At 68.0% G+C, this 15937-nt stretch overlaps 2 protein-coding genes across 2 annotated transcripts in view; one reads left to right on the top strand and one right to left on the bottom strand.

Moving 5' to 3' along the window:
• The window catches only part of BOP1 (BOP1 ribosomal biogenesis factor), a 40781-nt gene that overhangs the window by 17007 nt on the left and 7837 nt on the right, over positions 1-15937 (top strand). The window lies entirely within an intron of this gene.
• SCX (scleraxis bHLH transcription factor) lies at positions 5683-14670 on the bottom strand. Its single transcript, XM_038175014.2, has 2 exons — positions 11866-14670; positions 5683-5903 (listed from the first exon to the last, which is right to left on the bottom strand). Exons 1-2 carry the CDS (start codon positions 12385-12387, stop codon positions 5865-5867), a joined length of 561 nt encoding a protein of 186 aa, XP_038030942.2. The 5' UTR covers positions 12388-14670; the 3' UTR covers positions 5683-5864.

Genomic DNA, 15937 nt, shown 5'->3' with positions numbered 1-15937 from the left:
AGTGAGAAAGCGTTCCCGGGTTTTGGGGTGGAATTCACCTCTTTTCGGCCTCCCTCATCCTTCCCCTTTGTGCCTGCTCCTCCCCACCTCCCCTCTGCCTCCCCTCCTTAACTGCACCGTGGTTCCTGTGCGCAATGTGGGGATTCCCATCCCTGCGCCCCCCAACCCCGCCGTGCCCCTCGCCATGGGGAGGGGGCTGCCTCGGCCCCGTGTTGCATGGGGGGGGTCCTGCTGGCCCCATCCTCCGGTCCCTGCCTCCTCCCTCGCTCCTTCACCATCCTCTGTCCTGGGGAGGCCGGGGCTGGGCACTGCTGGCTTCCCCCCCTGCACCAGCAGCGCCCCGAGGCACGGGCACGCACCGGGGGCCGGATGGGTCCCCAGGCTGGGGGGGGGGGCTCAGCACCTCTGCCTCCTGGGGAAGGACACCACGGGGGTCTCGGCACCGCTGCCTCTGGGGCAGGAGGTGCTAGGAGGAGAGATTCGGGTCTGTGCGTCCCATCAAGGAGCGCTGTCAGTCCGTACGTCCTGTTTCTGGCCCGGTGCTGGGCAGGAGCAAAATTTGGCACAAAGCCGACCGTGTGCGCTCGGGGAAACTGAGGCAGGGGGCTGGTGGCTCGCATGGGGGGTCCCAGCTGCTTCAGGTGGCCTCCGAGCCCAGTGCCCAGCTCCAGGACACCTCCTCGGGGCACTGGAAGCGACTGGGATTCGGTCGATGGAGCCGGGCACCCCCAGGTCTCCGCCATCTGGCACCGCTGGCGCGAGCTGTGCCGGCCCTGCCCCGGCCGGGGGCTCCCTCCCGGAGCTGCTCCCGAGGCCCCGTCCCCGTCCCGCTCGCCCCAATTGGAGCTGACGTGCTCTATTTGTCAGAGATAAAAAATAGCGGAGGAAGAATGGAAAGACAGGAGGCACAGGAAAGCAGTTTGGTAGTTAGAGACAGAGGAACAGAATTAACGTGCAGTGGGGGATTTGGAGCGAACACTGCACGCATTGTAATCCGATAGGGGCAGGGGAAAAAAGAGAGACCGAGAGAGAGCGGCTGACCCCGAATCCCCGGGGGAGACGCGGGGAGAGCAGCAACGAGGAGAGAGTGAAGGATTCCAGAGGTGGACTGGCTTCCTCTTTCACCAGACAGACACAGGGGAGACGGGCAGGGCGCCAGCGCCGTACCTGCACTTCCAATCTGAGCCATTGACAGCTGGAGCTGCCTGGGGAGGGGGCGGGGGGCGGCCGAGGGGGCTCGAGCCGGGGACGCACCGGGGCCAGCGGCCGACCCCACTCGGGGCGCGCGGCTGCGCCCGAGCCCCCCAACAAGGGAAACCGGGGGGTCCCCAGGGTGCCGGCACCGGAGGGGTCCCTGCCCGCCACCAGGCTATGGGGGGGGGCTCGGGCGGCACCTGCCCTGCTGGGGGAGCGGGGATCCCAGCTGGCAAGCATCGGGAGCGAGGGGGAGGGCGGCTCGCAGCTCGCAGCAACTAAATCAGAGGAAGAAAGGGGGCTGCCGAGCCCGCCCGCCGGGGTCACACGTGTTTCCTGGCAGCCGCGCAGGTGCTAAGCAGGGCTGCAGGCGGGGAGCACCTTGTGATGGATCATGTGGGGGGCGCAGCAGCTCATTGCCCCCCCCCCCCCGGGGACAGGTAGTTGAGAGCAGGGGGCTCGCCCGGGGCTGGATTTCAGCCGTGGTGGCCGCGGGACCCTCGTGGGGTGGGCAGCGTGGTGCCCGGCTCCGTGCCCCCCGGGGTCATCCCCACGTCCCCACGTCCCCGGCCGGACACGCGGCTCTCCCAGCAGGGCACGGTGAGCAGGGACACGGTGCCGGGGCTGTGGCACCGTCCCCAAATCCTAGGGCACCCCCGTGACACCGAGCACGTCCCGCAGCGAGGTGGTCGCACCGAGCGCTCCTGGTTTGCTGCGCCCCCCTCCTTCATCTCCGTTCCACCTCCAAAAGGCTTCGTCCATGTCCTGGGGCACCCGTGGGGGTTTGGGAAGGGGGTCCGGAGGCGCAGCCCCCCTCACTCGTGCCAGGGGACCCCAGCACGGTGACACTGAGTGGCAGAGGTGTGCCGGTGAGCGCAGAGCTTGGGTCAGGGCAGGCGCACGGTGCTGTGCCCCCTCCCCGTGCCTCCTCCTCCCCGGGTCCTGGGGGTGTGTGGGGGGCACCAGGGGGTGTGCGGGGGGCACGAGCACGGCGGCAGCGCGGCCCCCTCCCCCCTGCCATCTGCGGGTTGCTGCAGGATTAAGAGGAGGAAATCTGGAATTGGGTTACTCCCGATATTGAACCTGCCCTGACGATGGTTTTTATTTTGCTCCGTTCCGATCGAATTGGATGCAGCCCCCTCCTTAGCCCTTAATGGCTTGGCTTTGAGAATTTCCTTCGAAATTACGCCGCTGGCTTCCTGTTCGCAGAGCTCCCCGGAGCCCCGCAGCCGTGCGGAGTGGATGGGGAAAGTGAACCCCCTCCAGAGCCGAGCTGGGGCGTGCGCGTCCTGCCGTGCCCGGGGGTGCCCGCGGCATCTCTGGGCCCCCTTCACTGCCTTTCCTGCCCCCCCTGGGGCCAGGGCTGAGCCTGGTGAGCACCCGGTGCCCTGGCTGTGTGAGGGGATATCCCTGTGGTGGAGCTCTCCCCGTCCCACTGGGGTGTGGAGGAACTGGGACCCACTGGGATGGGTGGGCAGCCTGTAAATCCACGCGTGCCAACAGGCTGCGGTCCCACCTGGCACCCCAAATCCCCGATCCCTGCTCCCCTGTGGGTCCCCAGGATGGGTCTGGGTGCAGCGTGCAGCATCCCCCTGATTTCCCAGAGCCGTTTTTCTGGTGGGTGCAGGAGACAAATGGGTGGGAGCTGGAACCAAACTGGCCTGGGGACGTGCGGGGATGGCGAGGTTTTGGTTTCTCCCCGGAGGGTGGGTTTTTGGGGGTACCCGAGCCCCCTGCAGCTGGGCAGCCCGGCTGCTCGGGTGTGCCGCCCGCTTCCCCGGGGAGGTGTGTTTAAAGACCCCTTCCCTTTCTTCTCCGGGACCTCTTTCAGGCTTTACTAGCTAACCTATAATTTTCACCTGCGTTATTTTAATGGCCCGCCAGCTGCACGCCTCGCCGTGGGGCGGGGGCGCGGGGGCCAGGGGGGGTGGATGGAAGCGATTGGGGGCAGCAGCCACGTGCAGGCTCCCGGCCCGGGCACAGCAGCGTGCGGGGGCACCGGGGGCCATGCGTCCTGCCTCGGGGACCCCAAAAACCCCGAGGTTTTTGCTGGTGTTTGGTGTCCCCGGGCCCCCTCCGGAGCAGACGCGCAGGGGCGATGCAGCGTGCGGCACCAGGAGGGGGCTGGGGGCTGTTGTGCCCCCGTCTGCACCCCCCCAGGAGAAGCTCGCCTCGCCAGGACCGTGTTGGAGGCAGCGTTTGCTGGCGGGTGCGCGAGGCAGAGCGGCCGTGGATTGAATTTGTGCTGGGGTGCAGAGCGCTGCGGGGTCTGCGGGCTGGCAGCGGGCACAGGTAGCACGGAGCCGCCTTCAGCAGAGCTTCGTTTGTGCTAAATTAAACACAAACGCGTTTAAATCCTCGTGCCTCGTTAGCTCCTGTCTCCGGCAGGGTGTCGATGAGCATTTCTGCCTCGAGGTGAGGAAGGTGCCGGGTGCTGGGCGCTCCCAGCCTCTGCTCGGGCACTGTCGGAGCTCAGGCCAGCCACGCCGTGGGATGCCCACGAGGATGAGGATGAGGATGAGGATGAAATGTGCTCCCGTGTCGAGCCCACAGCCTCTGGGCATCGTGAGCAGAGCTCTGAGGGTCCCTTCGCCTCCTTGCACCTCGTCCGTTCCGTTTCCTTCCCCCAGCTCTGCCTCCAGGCTGGTGGCCGTGCCCGTGGCCATGGGCTGGTCTCACACCGGGCTTTTCTCTCCAAGAAAAGCCGGTGCCAGGGCTGAAGGCAGGGGCTGGGCTGCAGCAGGGACGGGGAGCGGAGCCACAGGGATAGCTCCAAGAGGAGCTGCTCCCCGTAACCGTGTCCCCCGAGCCAGCAGGCGTGCACATCCCGCAGCTACCTGTGACTTCACGGAGCAAAAATGCGCTGGAAAATCGCTCGGCACCCGGGCAGGGCCCATCGCACAGCTGAGAGCCATTGCCCCACGGCTCTGCGCGGCCGTCCGCCCGTCCCCTGGCTCCGGCCAGGGAGCACAAACGTTCCCCAGAGCCGTGAGGGCTCCTGCTGACCCCGGGAGGTTTCCCCATCACGGGGTGCGTGCGTCGGAGCCGGGCAGGGAGCTGAGCGGCCGCACCGGGGGGCACCCGGCACCATCCTGCCAGGCGCACACCCTGCCGTGCCCGGGGTCGGGGTGCTCGGGGACCCTGTCCCCGTGCCACCGCCGCAGCCTCGGTGTGTGTGGGGACGGGTTGGCAGCGTCCCCTGCGATCGGTGAAGCTTCATCTCCGTGCTGGGCGCTGCGACCCCAGCGGCAGGGCTCGGACGGGCTCCCCTGCAGCTCTCCTCCCTCCCCAGCGCCTCCGGAGTGCGCTCTCGAAGTGTCCGTCAGTGCTCCTGCTGAGAGGCAGGGCGGCTTTCCAAACCCCTTTCTCCAGCTCTCAGACCTCTAACACCGAAATTAAAAACACAAAACTTCCCTCTGCGCAGAGCAGAGCGCTCCCAAATCCTCACACCGAGCCCCCTCACGGCCCGGGCTGCGTTTCCTTTAGGATTCGCTCCACGCATGAAAGGAGGACCCCGGTGACGGCCGTGCTTTCTGCTGGGTATCCAGCACCCCCAAATCCCTGGGGCTCCTCCACGCACCCCCTCCTCTGTCCCCCAACATCCCCATCCAGTCTCAAGGGTTCACCCTCGCCTCCGGTGTTGCTCCGCGCCTCGTCCCGCGGGGGCCCCGCGCCCCAGCCCCGCAGGCACCGGGCTCAGCCCCCAGCAGGGGCTCAGCCTGGCTCCATCCCGCACGCTTTATAGCCTCGAGCCGCCGTTTTGGTGAGGTTAGGAGGGAAATTCAGGGCATTTCATTGCCCGGCAGCCAGGGGCCCAGCAAATCTCCGAGCAAGCCCTGCCTGGGGGAGCGCAGCCCGGCGCTGAGCTCGCTGCGCCGCCTGTAATTTATTTCCCCAGGAAGCCCGGCTCAGCTGCAGCATCTGGTTTGCAGAGCCCCTGCCTTTTACCTGCTCCTCCAGCTGGGCTCCGGCGTGGCACAGGGGGTCGGTGCTCGCCCCGGGCCCCCCTGCGGGAATCGGGGGAACGGAGCTCGAGCGCGGCTCCGTCGCTTGCAGCGGGCGAGCGCAGGGAGGGCGAAATTGGGGTCTGGAAGGAAGGAGGCTGCTGCCCGCGGGCTGAACCGTACTCACTTTTAATTATACGAGCTGCTCAGGCTTTATATTATCATATCAATGACATGAAACACCAGCATGTATTGATTAAACTCAACAAACGCAGCACCCCAGCACTCAGAGTTCAGGGGATGGCGTGGCTCAAAGCTGGAGGGGACGAGGGGAGCGGGACGGGCCCGGCGGCGCCTTCCCCCGGCGCTGCTCCATCCGAGCGGGGCGGGCACGTCCGGGCACCGGCTCCCCCGGGCACCCGCGGGGGGCTGGGGCCGGGACCCCCGGTCCAGGGAGCGCCGGGGGGTCCCCGCGGCTGGCGCTGCTCCGAGTCCTGCCGAGTCCTGGCCACCTCCCGTCGGTGGCCCCCCCTCCGGCAGCGTGCGCTCGGGGCGAGGTCCCTTGGGTGACGCCGTGCGGCCGCCCCCGGCAGCAGGGTGAAGGCGGGAGTAGTGTCCGTGGCTCCGTGGCTGTGGTTTGGTGTGTGTGGCTTTTCCATCCTTCCTCCTTCTGCTCCTCCGTGTCGTCCTTCCTGAAGAGGTTTGGGGGGGCGGGGGGGGGATCATCTAGCTCCGAATCGCCGTCTTCCTGTCTCGGTCTTTACTCTGCAGAGAGAGGGGGGGGGGGGGGAAGGCCGAGTTAAGAAAACACACCTGGGGCCGGGAGCTTTGCCAGCGCTGGCGGCGGCCGGGAGCCTCTCGCTCCCCCCCCCCCCCGTGCCGGTGCCTGGCAGCAGCTCCGCACCGGCTCTTCCGAATTTTTGCCCCCCACGTGTCCCGGGAGCCTGGGGGGGTCCCTGTTCCCGCAGGTGCCCCCACTGCTGCCGGCACCCCGGGGACACCGGGCTGTGCCACCCTGCTCCTGCTCTCCCTGTGAGCCCCCCCGGGACAGAAGCCCCCGCCCTCACCAAGGGCTCCGGTCCCAATCCCTGCACCCGGGACCAGGAGCGGCGCTGCCGAGGTGCCAAAAGCACCGACCTGTCCCTGTCCCCATCCCTGTGTCACCATCTGCAGCCTGCAGCCAATTTGCTGCTTGCAGCAGTCCTCCCGGGCAGCCCCGCGGTGGTGCCATGGCCGTGAGCCTCCCCAGCACCAGAGCAGCCCCGCAGCACCACCAGTTCCACCAGTACAACCACTGGTACCAGTACCACCGGTACCACCAGCATCATCACTGCCACCACAGCACAAACCAGCAGCACCTGTACCACCAGCACCAGCACCACCACCACTATCATCACCATCAGCACCACCACCACCACCAGTATCACCAGTATCACCACCACCAGCACCACCAACCCCACCACAAACCGCCCCCAGCACCACCAGTATCACCACCACTATCACCACCAGCACCACCACTATCACCAGTATCACCACCAGCACCACCAACCCCACCACAAACCGCCCCCAGCACCACCACTGCCCCCGCGCACAGAGCCACCGGCACCCCCCGGGCAGGTGGGCGCAGGCAGGGCCGGTGCTTCCCATCTCCAGTTTGCCAGGACTCGTGGCCACCGGGGGCTGGGGGCCCGGGAGCTGTGGCCGTGCCCCTCTCGGTGCCGTGGGTGTCTCGGTGCCGCGGCGTGTCGGTGGTGCAGCCTCCCCCCTCCCCGGCTGCACGTGCGGCCCCTGCTCTGACTCTTCCTTTGTTACCGGGGGTGGGGAGGGGAGGGGAAGGGGAGTTCAGCTCAGAAATGGTAAAATTAAATTTCCCAGATGTTCAGGCCCCAGGAGTTCTTGTGCTGTCTGGAGAGGAAATGGGGATTCGGAAAATCCCGCCTCATATTTTTTCCCCTATCACCTTGCCTTTCCGCTGCCATTAAGTGCAGCAGGAACAGTAAATTACAGGGCTGCGGAGCCGGCACATCTCGGAGATACCGTGGGGGGAGCGGGGCACGGCGCTGGGCTCTGCCCCAGGCTCTGGAAGCGCTGCCCTGAGTGTTTTGGGTGCTGGGTGCTGGTGTCCCGGTGGCACCCGGTGCGTCTTGGCTCTGCCCATCCTCACCGCCCCAAATCCTCGCTCAGCACAGAGCAGGGAGCTGCAGGAGGGGTTTTACTGCAGCAGCAATATCAGGCGGGGGCTGTGGGGTCAGCAGGCTCTGCCCAGAGCCATCACCTCTCTCCTTCCATCCCCATCCCAGCCCTGACTCAGGCTGCGAATCCCTCACCGGGGGCTGAGTCACGAACCCGTGGCTCAGGGGCCGGAGCGGTGCAGCCCCCGCTGACCTGGGTCTCAGCATTTTGGCAGGTCACAGCCGCTCACCCACGCTCTGCTTAGCAAACCCCCTGGGATGTGTCCTGGTCCCCCAGTGTCCTCGCCCCCCCTGGTGCCACTGAGGTCCTGCGCCAACGGCACAGGCTCGGCGTCAGCGCTGCCTCCCCGGGGCTTGGCCTCCAGCCTCTGCTGGCCTCAGCTGTGCCGCTGGGCGCGGTGACACCGGCCACGCTGGCAGGGCCCCTCGCCAGTCCCCGGGGTCCCCACAGGCAGCCCCCCAGCCTCGTGCTTCCCAAGGTCCCGTCCTGGGACAGAGGAAGACCCCCGGTCCTCCCGTTCCCGGTGCTCCGGACACCCCCGGCGCAGGGCGGCCATCCTGGGGACAAGGGACAGCCCTGCAGGCTGGCAGGGCAGTGCCACGAGCACCACCATGTCCCCACCCCAGTGGGATCGGGGAGCCTCAGCTGTCCTGGGTCAGGCTCATCCTGAGCCCCGTGGCCCCTTTGGAGCGCTTGGGGCCAGTCCCAGTCACTGCTCTCAGTGCCCCCTCCCCAATTTGCTCCCTTGCCAGTGCGTGCTCCTGCTCCAGAAGTCAGCGTGGCCGATGCTGGGCACGTGCCCCTCGTTCCTTTACCAGCGTGGCCGATGCTGGGCACATCCCTCGTTCCTTTACCAGCCTGCGGTGCTGGCACCGAGCTGGGGGAGCCGTGCAGCTCTGCCCCGTGCCCCCTCCCCACATTTTCCTGCCCCTCGGTCCCCGCGGTGACAGCTCCGCGCCACGCAGGCAGCGGCGCCGTGCGCTTGCGAGGGCTGCGGGCACGCAGAGCGCCGCGAGGGGCCTCGTCCCTCAACTTTTTTGAGCAGGAGGCCGTGCTTGGACGTGGGTTTTTTGTGCTGGACTGGCTCCGGTCCTCCCCCCAGCCCGGGCTGCCCCGCACCGTGGCTGTGTCCAGCAGCCCCTCCACCCCAGGCGCTCCCTGGAGGAGATGCAGCCACGGTTCCCCCCCAGTGCCACGTGTCCCCAAGGGGCACGGGTGGCACCCCCAGAAGAATCCCAGGAGAAGCCCAGGGGCTGGGTGGTGAGGAGCCAGCTCCTCACCACGTCCTCGTGAGGGGAGCCAGGACCCCCTGCTCGCAGGGTCACAGGTCCCTGGCGATGAGGGACCGTCCCCTCCGTCCCCGCCACCTGCCTGCAGCACCACGCACACGTGGCAGACGCGCTGCCCCTACCAGGACGGCTTCACCTCCCTCCTGCTCACACCCTGACCTGCACAGCCCCAACCCCACGCAGTTTTTTGGCTTTTTGGTTAGGGCCAGGACTGGCCCAAAACCCAGCAGCCGCCCTCCTGGGCAGCCCCTCAGCAGAGCCCGGCCATTCTCCGGCCAGTAGTGGAACCCTGCGCATTTTTTGGGGAGGCTCTCTCCAGGGAGATGGCGGTGGTTTCGGCCAGGCAGGGAAAAATCCCTGAGGGAAGGCATCAGGATGCCAGGGCAGGAGGCTGGGCTGAGTCACTCAGCGTCAATCCAGGCGAGCCCCGTGCCCGCCGCGGCGCCGCGCTGCCAGCAAGACTGGGACGAGGCAAAGACCCAGCTCAGAGGAGCCCGCAGAAAGCGTCCTGCCACGGAAAGCGTCCTGCCCCCGTGTCCCTCGGGGTGCCCCAACATCCCACCCGAGCCCCCGTCCTGGCACCCCTCACCACAGGGCTCCTGCAGGCTCGGGACAGGGATGGCACAGGGCAGTTAGGGAGGGCTGGGAGCCAGGCAGGCGCGGGGCCTTTTGGGGAGGAGGACGCGGTGGTGAGTCAGATGCAGGAGCACGGCGTGTGCCAAGGTGTCTGCCACTGCTGGCTGGCTTGGGGAGGGACAGCATGGCACCATATGGCACGGCACGGCATGGCACAGCATGGCATGGCACGGCACGGCACGGCACAGCACGGCATGGCACGGCACGGCACAGTGGTCTCCAAGCATTTCGGGACAACTGGTGGCAGAGGGGCTCCGCAGGGTGGTAGCACGGCGGGACTTGTTTTGGAGCCCCATGAAGGGCATCCCACCAGAAGCTTGCCCTAAAAAACCCTTCCTGTGGCAAACTGGAGAGCCAGGGCCAGGCAGCCTCCGTGGCGTGCGGTCGCGCTGGTTGAGGCGGCACCCGTACACGTAAGCACAAGGGAGGGTGGAAAAGGGAGCGCTGCTGGGGGGGGACGGACGGGGTGCTCGGGGCCGGGCACCCGGCCCCAAATGGGCAGAGGCTTGGGGCTGCGGGTGCTGGAGCCCCCTCGCACCAAGGTGTTGGTGCTGGATGAAAGGCTGGAGCTGGCACCCATGGGTGCTGGCACGGCGTTGGGTGCAAGTGGTGCCACGGGGGGCCGGCGGCTGCCGAGAGCCGGGGCGAGGGGCTGGGAGGTGCGGCTGCGCCGTGTTCGCAGCTCCAGAGGAGATGGCTTTCATTTCCTCGCCGCTTGTCAGAATGCCTTCCTGATACAAGGCGGTTTGGTTTTATTCCTTTAGCACACAATAAAACCCACCGGGTCGTTACCTGCCTGGAACACCTCAAGCGCAGGCTGAATGCGTTGGCAGGGCCCGTGCAGACCCCAAACCTGCCCGATTTGTACCCAAACCCAAGGATCTCGTCCCCTGGGCGCCTGCTCTCGGGGAGGGTTACCCAGAAGGGAGGCGGCCACCTGGGCCCGGGGCTCCTGCACCGTTTTGTCCTTCCCCTGCACCCTGGCACGGAGCAGCCCCGGGGTTTGCCCCCGCGCGGGAGCCCGTGCCAGGAGCGGGTGCAGAAGCGGCAGCTTTGGGGATTTACAGGAGCTGGTGCCAAAGTGGCAACGGCAGCGAGAGAAACGGAGGGCGCTCGGTCTTTGGAGCTGGTACTGGAGGTTTCCGAGCAGGATTGGAGCTGGCGGTGGGGAATTTTGGCAATTTGGCCCTGCAGGAGCTTCCCCACCTGCAGCTCCTGCTGCTCATCGAGGGCACCGCGCAGCCCGCGGGTTGCGTCCTCCCCCTGGGAAGAGGTGGATGCTTGGGAAAGCCAAGGGCAAGGGAAGCACGAGGTGCCCGCGGCCCAAGAGGGAAGAGCTCGTCTGCTCCTCTGGGATGGCCCCGGGGTTGTCGGTGTAAATCCTGGCAGAGATCAGGGCTCCTCGTGGCCTTCCTCCTGCCTGCGGGTCCCGGGTCAATCTCCCGCGCGGGTGAGTTGGAAAGGACGCGCGAGGAGGATTAACGGGGTTTGGGGTTTTCCTGCTCTGAAACACTCGAGCTGCTGGAGCCTGCTCGTGGCTGGTTCCGCCGCCACTGCTTCACGCTTAATGAGCCTTGAATCCTCCGCAAAGACGGCTCCCTGCTCGGGACGTTACTCACCGGGGTTAAGCGGGTTCAGACGGGAGCGTGCACGCACGGCTCGGGCTGCCGGGCCCCCGCCTCTGCCTCGGCTCCCCCCGCTCACCTCTGCCCTGCCAGAGACCGTCTGCGACGTGCTGGGTGCCGAGAGGTTTTTAAAGCCCAGCAGCGAGGGCTCAGCGCAGGCTCTGCCCCCTCCCCTGCTTCCCGAGACCCTCTCCCCGGGGGCTTTGTGAGCTCGGAGAGCCCCGAGCTGAGCAGGGCTGCGCCCACCCCTCACTCCCTGCCCACCGAAGCCCCCGTGGCCACGCTGGTGCCAGGCTGGCAGCCTGTGCTTGGGGTCGGTCCTGGCACGGTGCCGTGCTGCCCACAGGGGCACCAGGGGCACAACGTGTCCCTAAGGGCACGGGGAAGTGGGGGAGCCCCTGGGGAACGGGGCTGGCCGGGGCCCTACGGCTCCCACTCACCCGGAGGCACCCCCCGGTGCCCGTGGCGAGCTGGTTCCGGAGTGCTCGTCCCTCTGGGGTGCTCGGTGGGGCTCCCCACATCCCTGCGGCCCCCCTGGGCACCCGGCACAGCCCCCAGGACCCAGGCCCTGCTCTGGCAGTGGACGCAGGGCTCTGGCCACCGGCACCGAGGGGCTGAGAGCCGTGGCTGTGACCAGCCCCACCACCACCTCGCTTCGCCTCTGCGCCTGCTGCCTGCGCTCCGCCGGAGCAGAGGTGCCGAGAGGGAAAGGGGTGCCTTTCCCTGTGCCTCTGATTTCCAGCTCCTAAAATCTCACCCGCAGAGGCTTTCCCCATCTCCCTTTGCCTTTCAGCACATGGAGGCAGCTGCTGGGGCTCTGGTGCCAACCTGGAGGTGCCAGAGGGAGGCACCGTGTTTGCCGTGCCTGGCTTTCGGGCTCCGGCGCACTCTCCGACGCAGCTCCCGGAGCCGTCCCGTCCCCCTCTCCCTCACGGCTCCCCCGGCGTTCCCTAAAACCCCCCCCTCCATCCAAACGCCACTCACCAGCTTCCTCTGGTTGCTGAGGCAGAAAGTGCAGATCTGTTTGGGCTGGGAGTTCTCGGTGTCGCGCGTGGGGGGGCTGCCGCCGCCGTGGTGGTAGAAGGCCGGGGTGGTGTGGCACGGCTGCCCGTCCCCGCACGCCTCCCCCACCAGCAGCACGTTGCCCAGGTGGGAGATGTAGCTGGAGGCCAGTCTCAAGGTCTCGATCTTGGAGAGCTTCCTGTCGGCCGGCTCGGTGGGGATGAGCGTGCGGAGGGCGGTGAAGGCGGTGTTGACGCTGTTGGTGCGGTCACGCTCCCGCGCGTTGGCCGTGTGCCGCTGCCGGGGCTCCCTGCTGAGCCGCCCGGGCTTCTTGCCGCTCCTCCGCTTGCCGGCCTTCAGCCCGTAGCCGTCGGCGTCCAGGTGGTGGTAGGGCTTCTCGTCCGAGCCCGAGCTCTCGCTGCCGTTCTCCTCGTCCTCCGACAGCATGCTGATCTCGGGGTACAGGTAGCGGCTGGGGGCCGAGCGCAGCATGGCAAAGGACATGGTGAGCCGCGCGCGCCGCGAGGGGCACCGGGGAGCCTCCTGGGGACCGCCGCCGACCTCCTCCTGCTGCGGGCGGCCTCAGCTCCGCTGGCGCATGCTGCGGCCCCGGCTCTCGGCTCGGGGGGCCCCGGGAGGGCTCGGGCTGGGAGGCGCCGCGGCACGGGCAGGGGGGCCCCAGATCCCGGCTCCCCGCCAGCGCTCGCCGTGCGCCACGGGGCTGGGGGCTGCTCAGAGGCAGCGCTGCCGCTTCCCCCGCCGACACATGTGCATCTTAAGGCGCCGAGCGTGGCAGGAGCGGGGAGTTTTATAGCAGCAGCAGTGGTCAGCCAGGCCCCTCCTCCGTGCAGCAGCCCCGCTCGCTCCCAGCCGCAGGCTCACGCCTACCTGAGCTCACCCCCAGCCCGTCCCGGCACGTCCCGGGGGGGGGGCTCAACCTTTCCGGGCTCCGTGGGGTCCTGCCTGAGGATGGGGGTGGCTGCAGCCCCCCCCGGCAGCCAGCTCGAAGCACTTGTTGCCGTTCACCTGCTGGCCCAGCACGGGGGGGCTGTGGGTGGGCACGGTGCTGCTGGGTGAGGGTCCCCCCCCGGGGGGTCCTGGGGACCCTGCCCGCTGCGGTGTGTGGGGGGTGCTGAGCCCCACATCGGTGGGGTGCAGGAGCTGCTGTGCCCGGGAGGTGGCTGGACTTGGGGGGCTGCGGGTCAGGATCAGTCCCTGCAGGTAGAGCCCACCCCAGGGCTCGCCCCCCCCCCTTCCCCACAGCCTGGCTAAATCCATCCTGCCGCTGCTAATGGGGCTGGGGGGGGGGAATTAACCCCTCAGGGGCTGCCAGCACCACCCCGGCCGGGGCAGCAGCTCCCTCCTGGCACAGCCGGGGGCTCTCGTTGCCCCCCCAGCCATCTCCAGCCCCCTATGGGCTGGGCAGACACATCGAGGTGTGGTGCCCAGTCCTGTCCCCATAACCTCACGGGCCCTGCTGATCCTATAACACCAGCACCTGCTTCCCCTGGACCTTGCACCCTGCCCCTGCTCCCCTCCTGCACTCGTCCCGTACACACCAACAGCTCCACCAGCCCCTGGGGGCACGCAGCGGGGCATCGAGCAGGGCCAGGCATCGCCTGCCACCCCCGTGGGGCAGCCCGGGCTCCCCAAACCGTGACCAAAGGAACCCAGGGCTCTGCGGTGCTTAACGGTGAGCGTGGGGGCTTGGGGGACCCCCAGCCTCCGGTTTGGTCTTCCGCGGGGCTCTTGGCTCAGTGATGGTTTTGGGCAGGTTTGGTGCAGCCCCGGAGCCGCTTGATTTTATGGCACAGATCGCGGGTTTGGAGACACGGAGGTGCCCGGAGGCTGCTGGGATCCCGCACCCAGGGTCCTGGGGGCTGGGGCAGGCAGTGCTGTGCCTGTGGGTTGGCAGGGGGCTCCGTAACCTCGTAAAATGGACTGGGAGAGTGGGGGGCATGGTGCTTGTGGCTGGCAGACCTCCCTGTCCCCATGTGGCACCACTGTCCCCAAGTGGCACCGCTGTCCTGGTCCCGTGTGGGGCCGTGCCGGGCAGCCTGGAGCTGCACTGCTCGGCCCCGGCCCCCTTCAGGTGCTGCCAGGGACCCGTGGTCACAGCAGGGACCTGGGGACAGCTCCGCCACCCATCCCTGCTGGGGGGGACACCGGGGGGCTGCAGCAGGACGGGTGCCCTTGGGCGCTGTCACCTTGCGGCGCTGCGCGGCGCGGGGGCACCTGCGGTGAGTGAGGAGGGGATGGAAAATCCCAAACAGCTCCACAGACCCCGGGGACAGCGGGGACGGGGGGAGACCCTGCGGACGGAGCAGTGCTCAGCCCCCAGCACACCTCGTGTGTGAGCCCCCAGCACACCTCGTGTGCGAGCTGTGCTGCTGCTAAAAGCGGCTCCGAGCCGCCTGGTGTGGAGCCCCCTCCGTGGCGGCGGTGGGCAGCGCACCCCCCACCCGGGGGTGCTCCCCAGCAGCAGCCCCCCACGGGGTCTCGTCTCTCCGAGCAATTTTGCACCTTTGCAGCTCATCAGCGGCCCCAGCAGCTCCTGGAATCCCAGCCACTGTCATCCCCTTCCACGGCGCCGCGCGCTCCCCGTGTGTGCTTTGGAAGCCCGGGCTCCTGGAGGCATCTGCTTTCGTTTAGCTCCGCTAACGAGCCCGTTTTTCTCCAGCACCTTCCATCCAAGCGCGGTCCCCCGGCTCTCTCCCTGCGCTGTCCTTCCTGGTGAGAAGCACGTCCGGATCCCCGCGGCCCAGCTCCGGGCAGGAGGAGGGGAAGGAGGAGGAGGAAGGAGGGGAGGAGAAGAAGGGGGAGGAGAGGCTGCAGCCCTCCAGCCCACGCAGGGCGGCAGCAGCCCTGGCTGCAGGTGACGCTCGGTGCTGGCATGTGGCCAGGGCACCAGCCCCGAGGCTGGCCCAAGGTCCCGGCTTTAAATATTCGGAGGTTTTTGGTGCTGTTGCCTCCTGGCTTCCCGCAGCTCCCGTCACGTCCCGCTTTGGGCACCGTGTCCCCGCGCTGGCCGGCCGGCAGAGCGAGGTGCAGGCGCCTTCTCGCAGGGAATCCGCGGCTGCACGGCACAGCCGAGGGGCCTGAACCCCCCCGCTGCCCCCCAGCCCCTGCCACAATTTGATTACCGGGGAGTTTGGCTCATCCACCCCGTGACACCGCTGCAGAGATGCTGCCCCCAGCACCCGCAGCCTCCCCTCTGCTCCCCAGACCCTGGCACCGGGCTGGGGGCAGCCGGGTTTTTTCTAAGCCCTCCCCAGTCTGCCAGCCCCCGGGACGCTGCCCAGCTCCCCTCAGCAGCCCCACAGCCCATACAGGAGGGCGTCCTTGGGGTGCCCCTCTCCTGCAGCCCCCCAAGCCCGCAGAGGGGCCCTGTGCCCGTGCTGGACCCCCAAAGACCCCATGGGCAGCCTGTTTGGGTGCACAGCGGCCTCCAGCCCCTCTGGGTGCTGCATCATGGCCACCCGTGGGTCACGGGGGCTCCTCCTGTGCCCCCCACAGCCCCCAGCCCGCCAGCACCTGCCCACCACTGCAGGGCACGGAGGGCGTGCCGGGGCTGATGGCTGCGCTTGCCCCGTCCCCTTTCTCCTCCACGTGGACCGGATATTTTCAAGAAAAGAATCTTTCCTACGCCGCTCTCCAGCTGCCAGGAATGTGCGTCTAGGAATGCCCAGGGCCCATCCAAGAACAACTTCCAGACGTGAGGCTGAGTGACGGCAGTCCCTCGCGCCGGGGCTCCAGACTCCCCCGCGCTCGCTCGCGGGACGCGGCTCGCCGGAGGCGATGTGTTAACGACACGGGGGGCAGCGGGTGGGTGGGAGGGGAGCGAGGGGGAGGGACGGGGCCGCGGCTACCGGGCTGCTCCGCACCGCTGGAAGCTCTGGCTGCGAGGAATTTTCGCCTTCCTCCCCGCCGCAGGGCTGGGGGGACGTGGAGCAAGCTGCCCCGTGGGGCAGCCCGGGCGCTGTGCGTCCCTGCGGGGTTTTGTGGCACCGTCGGCACTCGGGGTCTGCTCCTCTCGGGGGTCTTGTGGGATTTG

Source organism: Anas platyrhynchos, chromosome 2, assembly GCF_047663525.1.
Source record: "Anas platyrhynchos isolate ZD024472 breed Pekin duck chromosome 2, IASCAAS_PekinDuck_T2T, whole genome shotgun sequence".
NCBI lineage: Eukaryota > Metazoa > Chordata > Aves > Anseriformes > Anatidae > Anas > Anas platyrhynchos.
The sequence above is the reverse complement of the archived record's forward strand: the minus strand, read 5'-3'. Positions and strand labels throughout refer to the sequence as shown.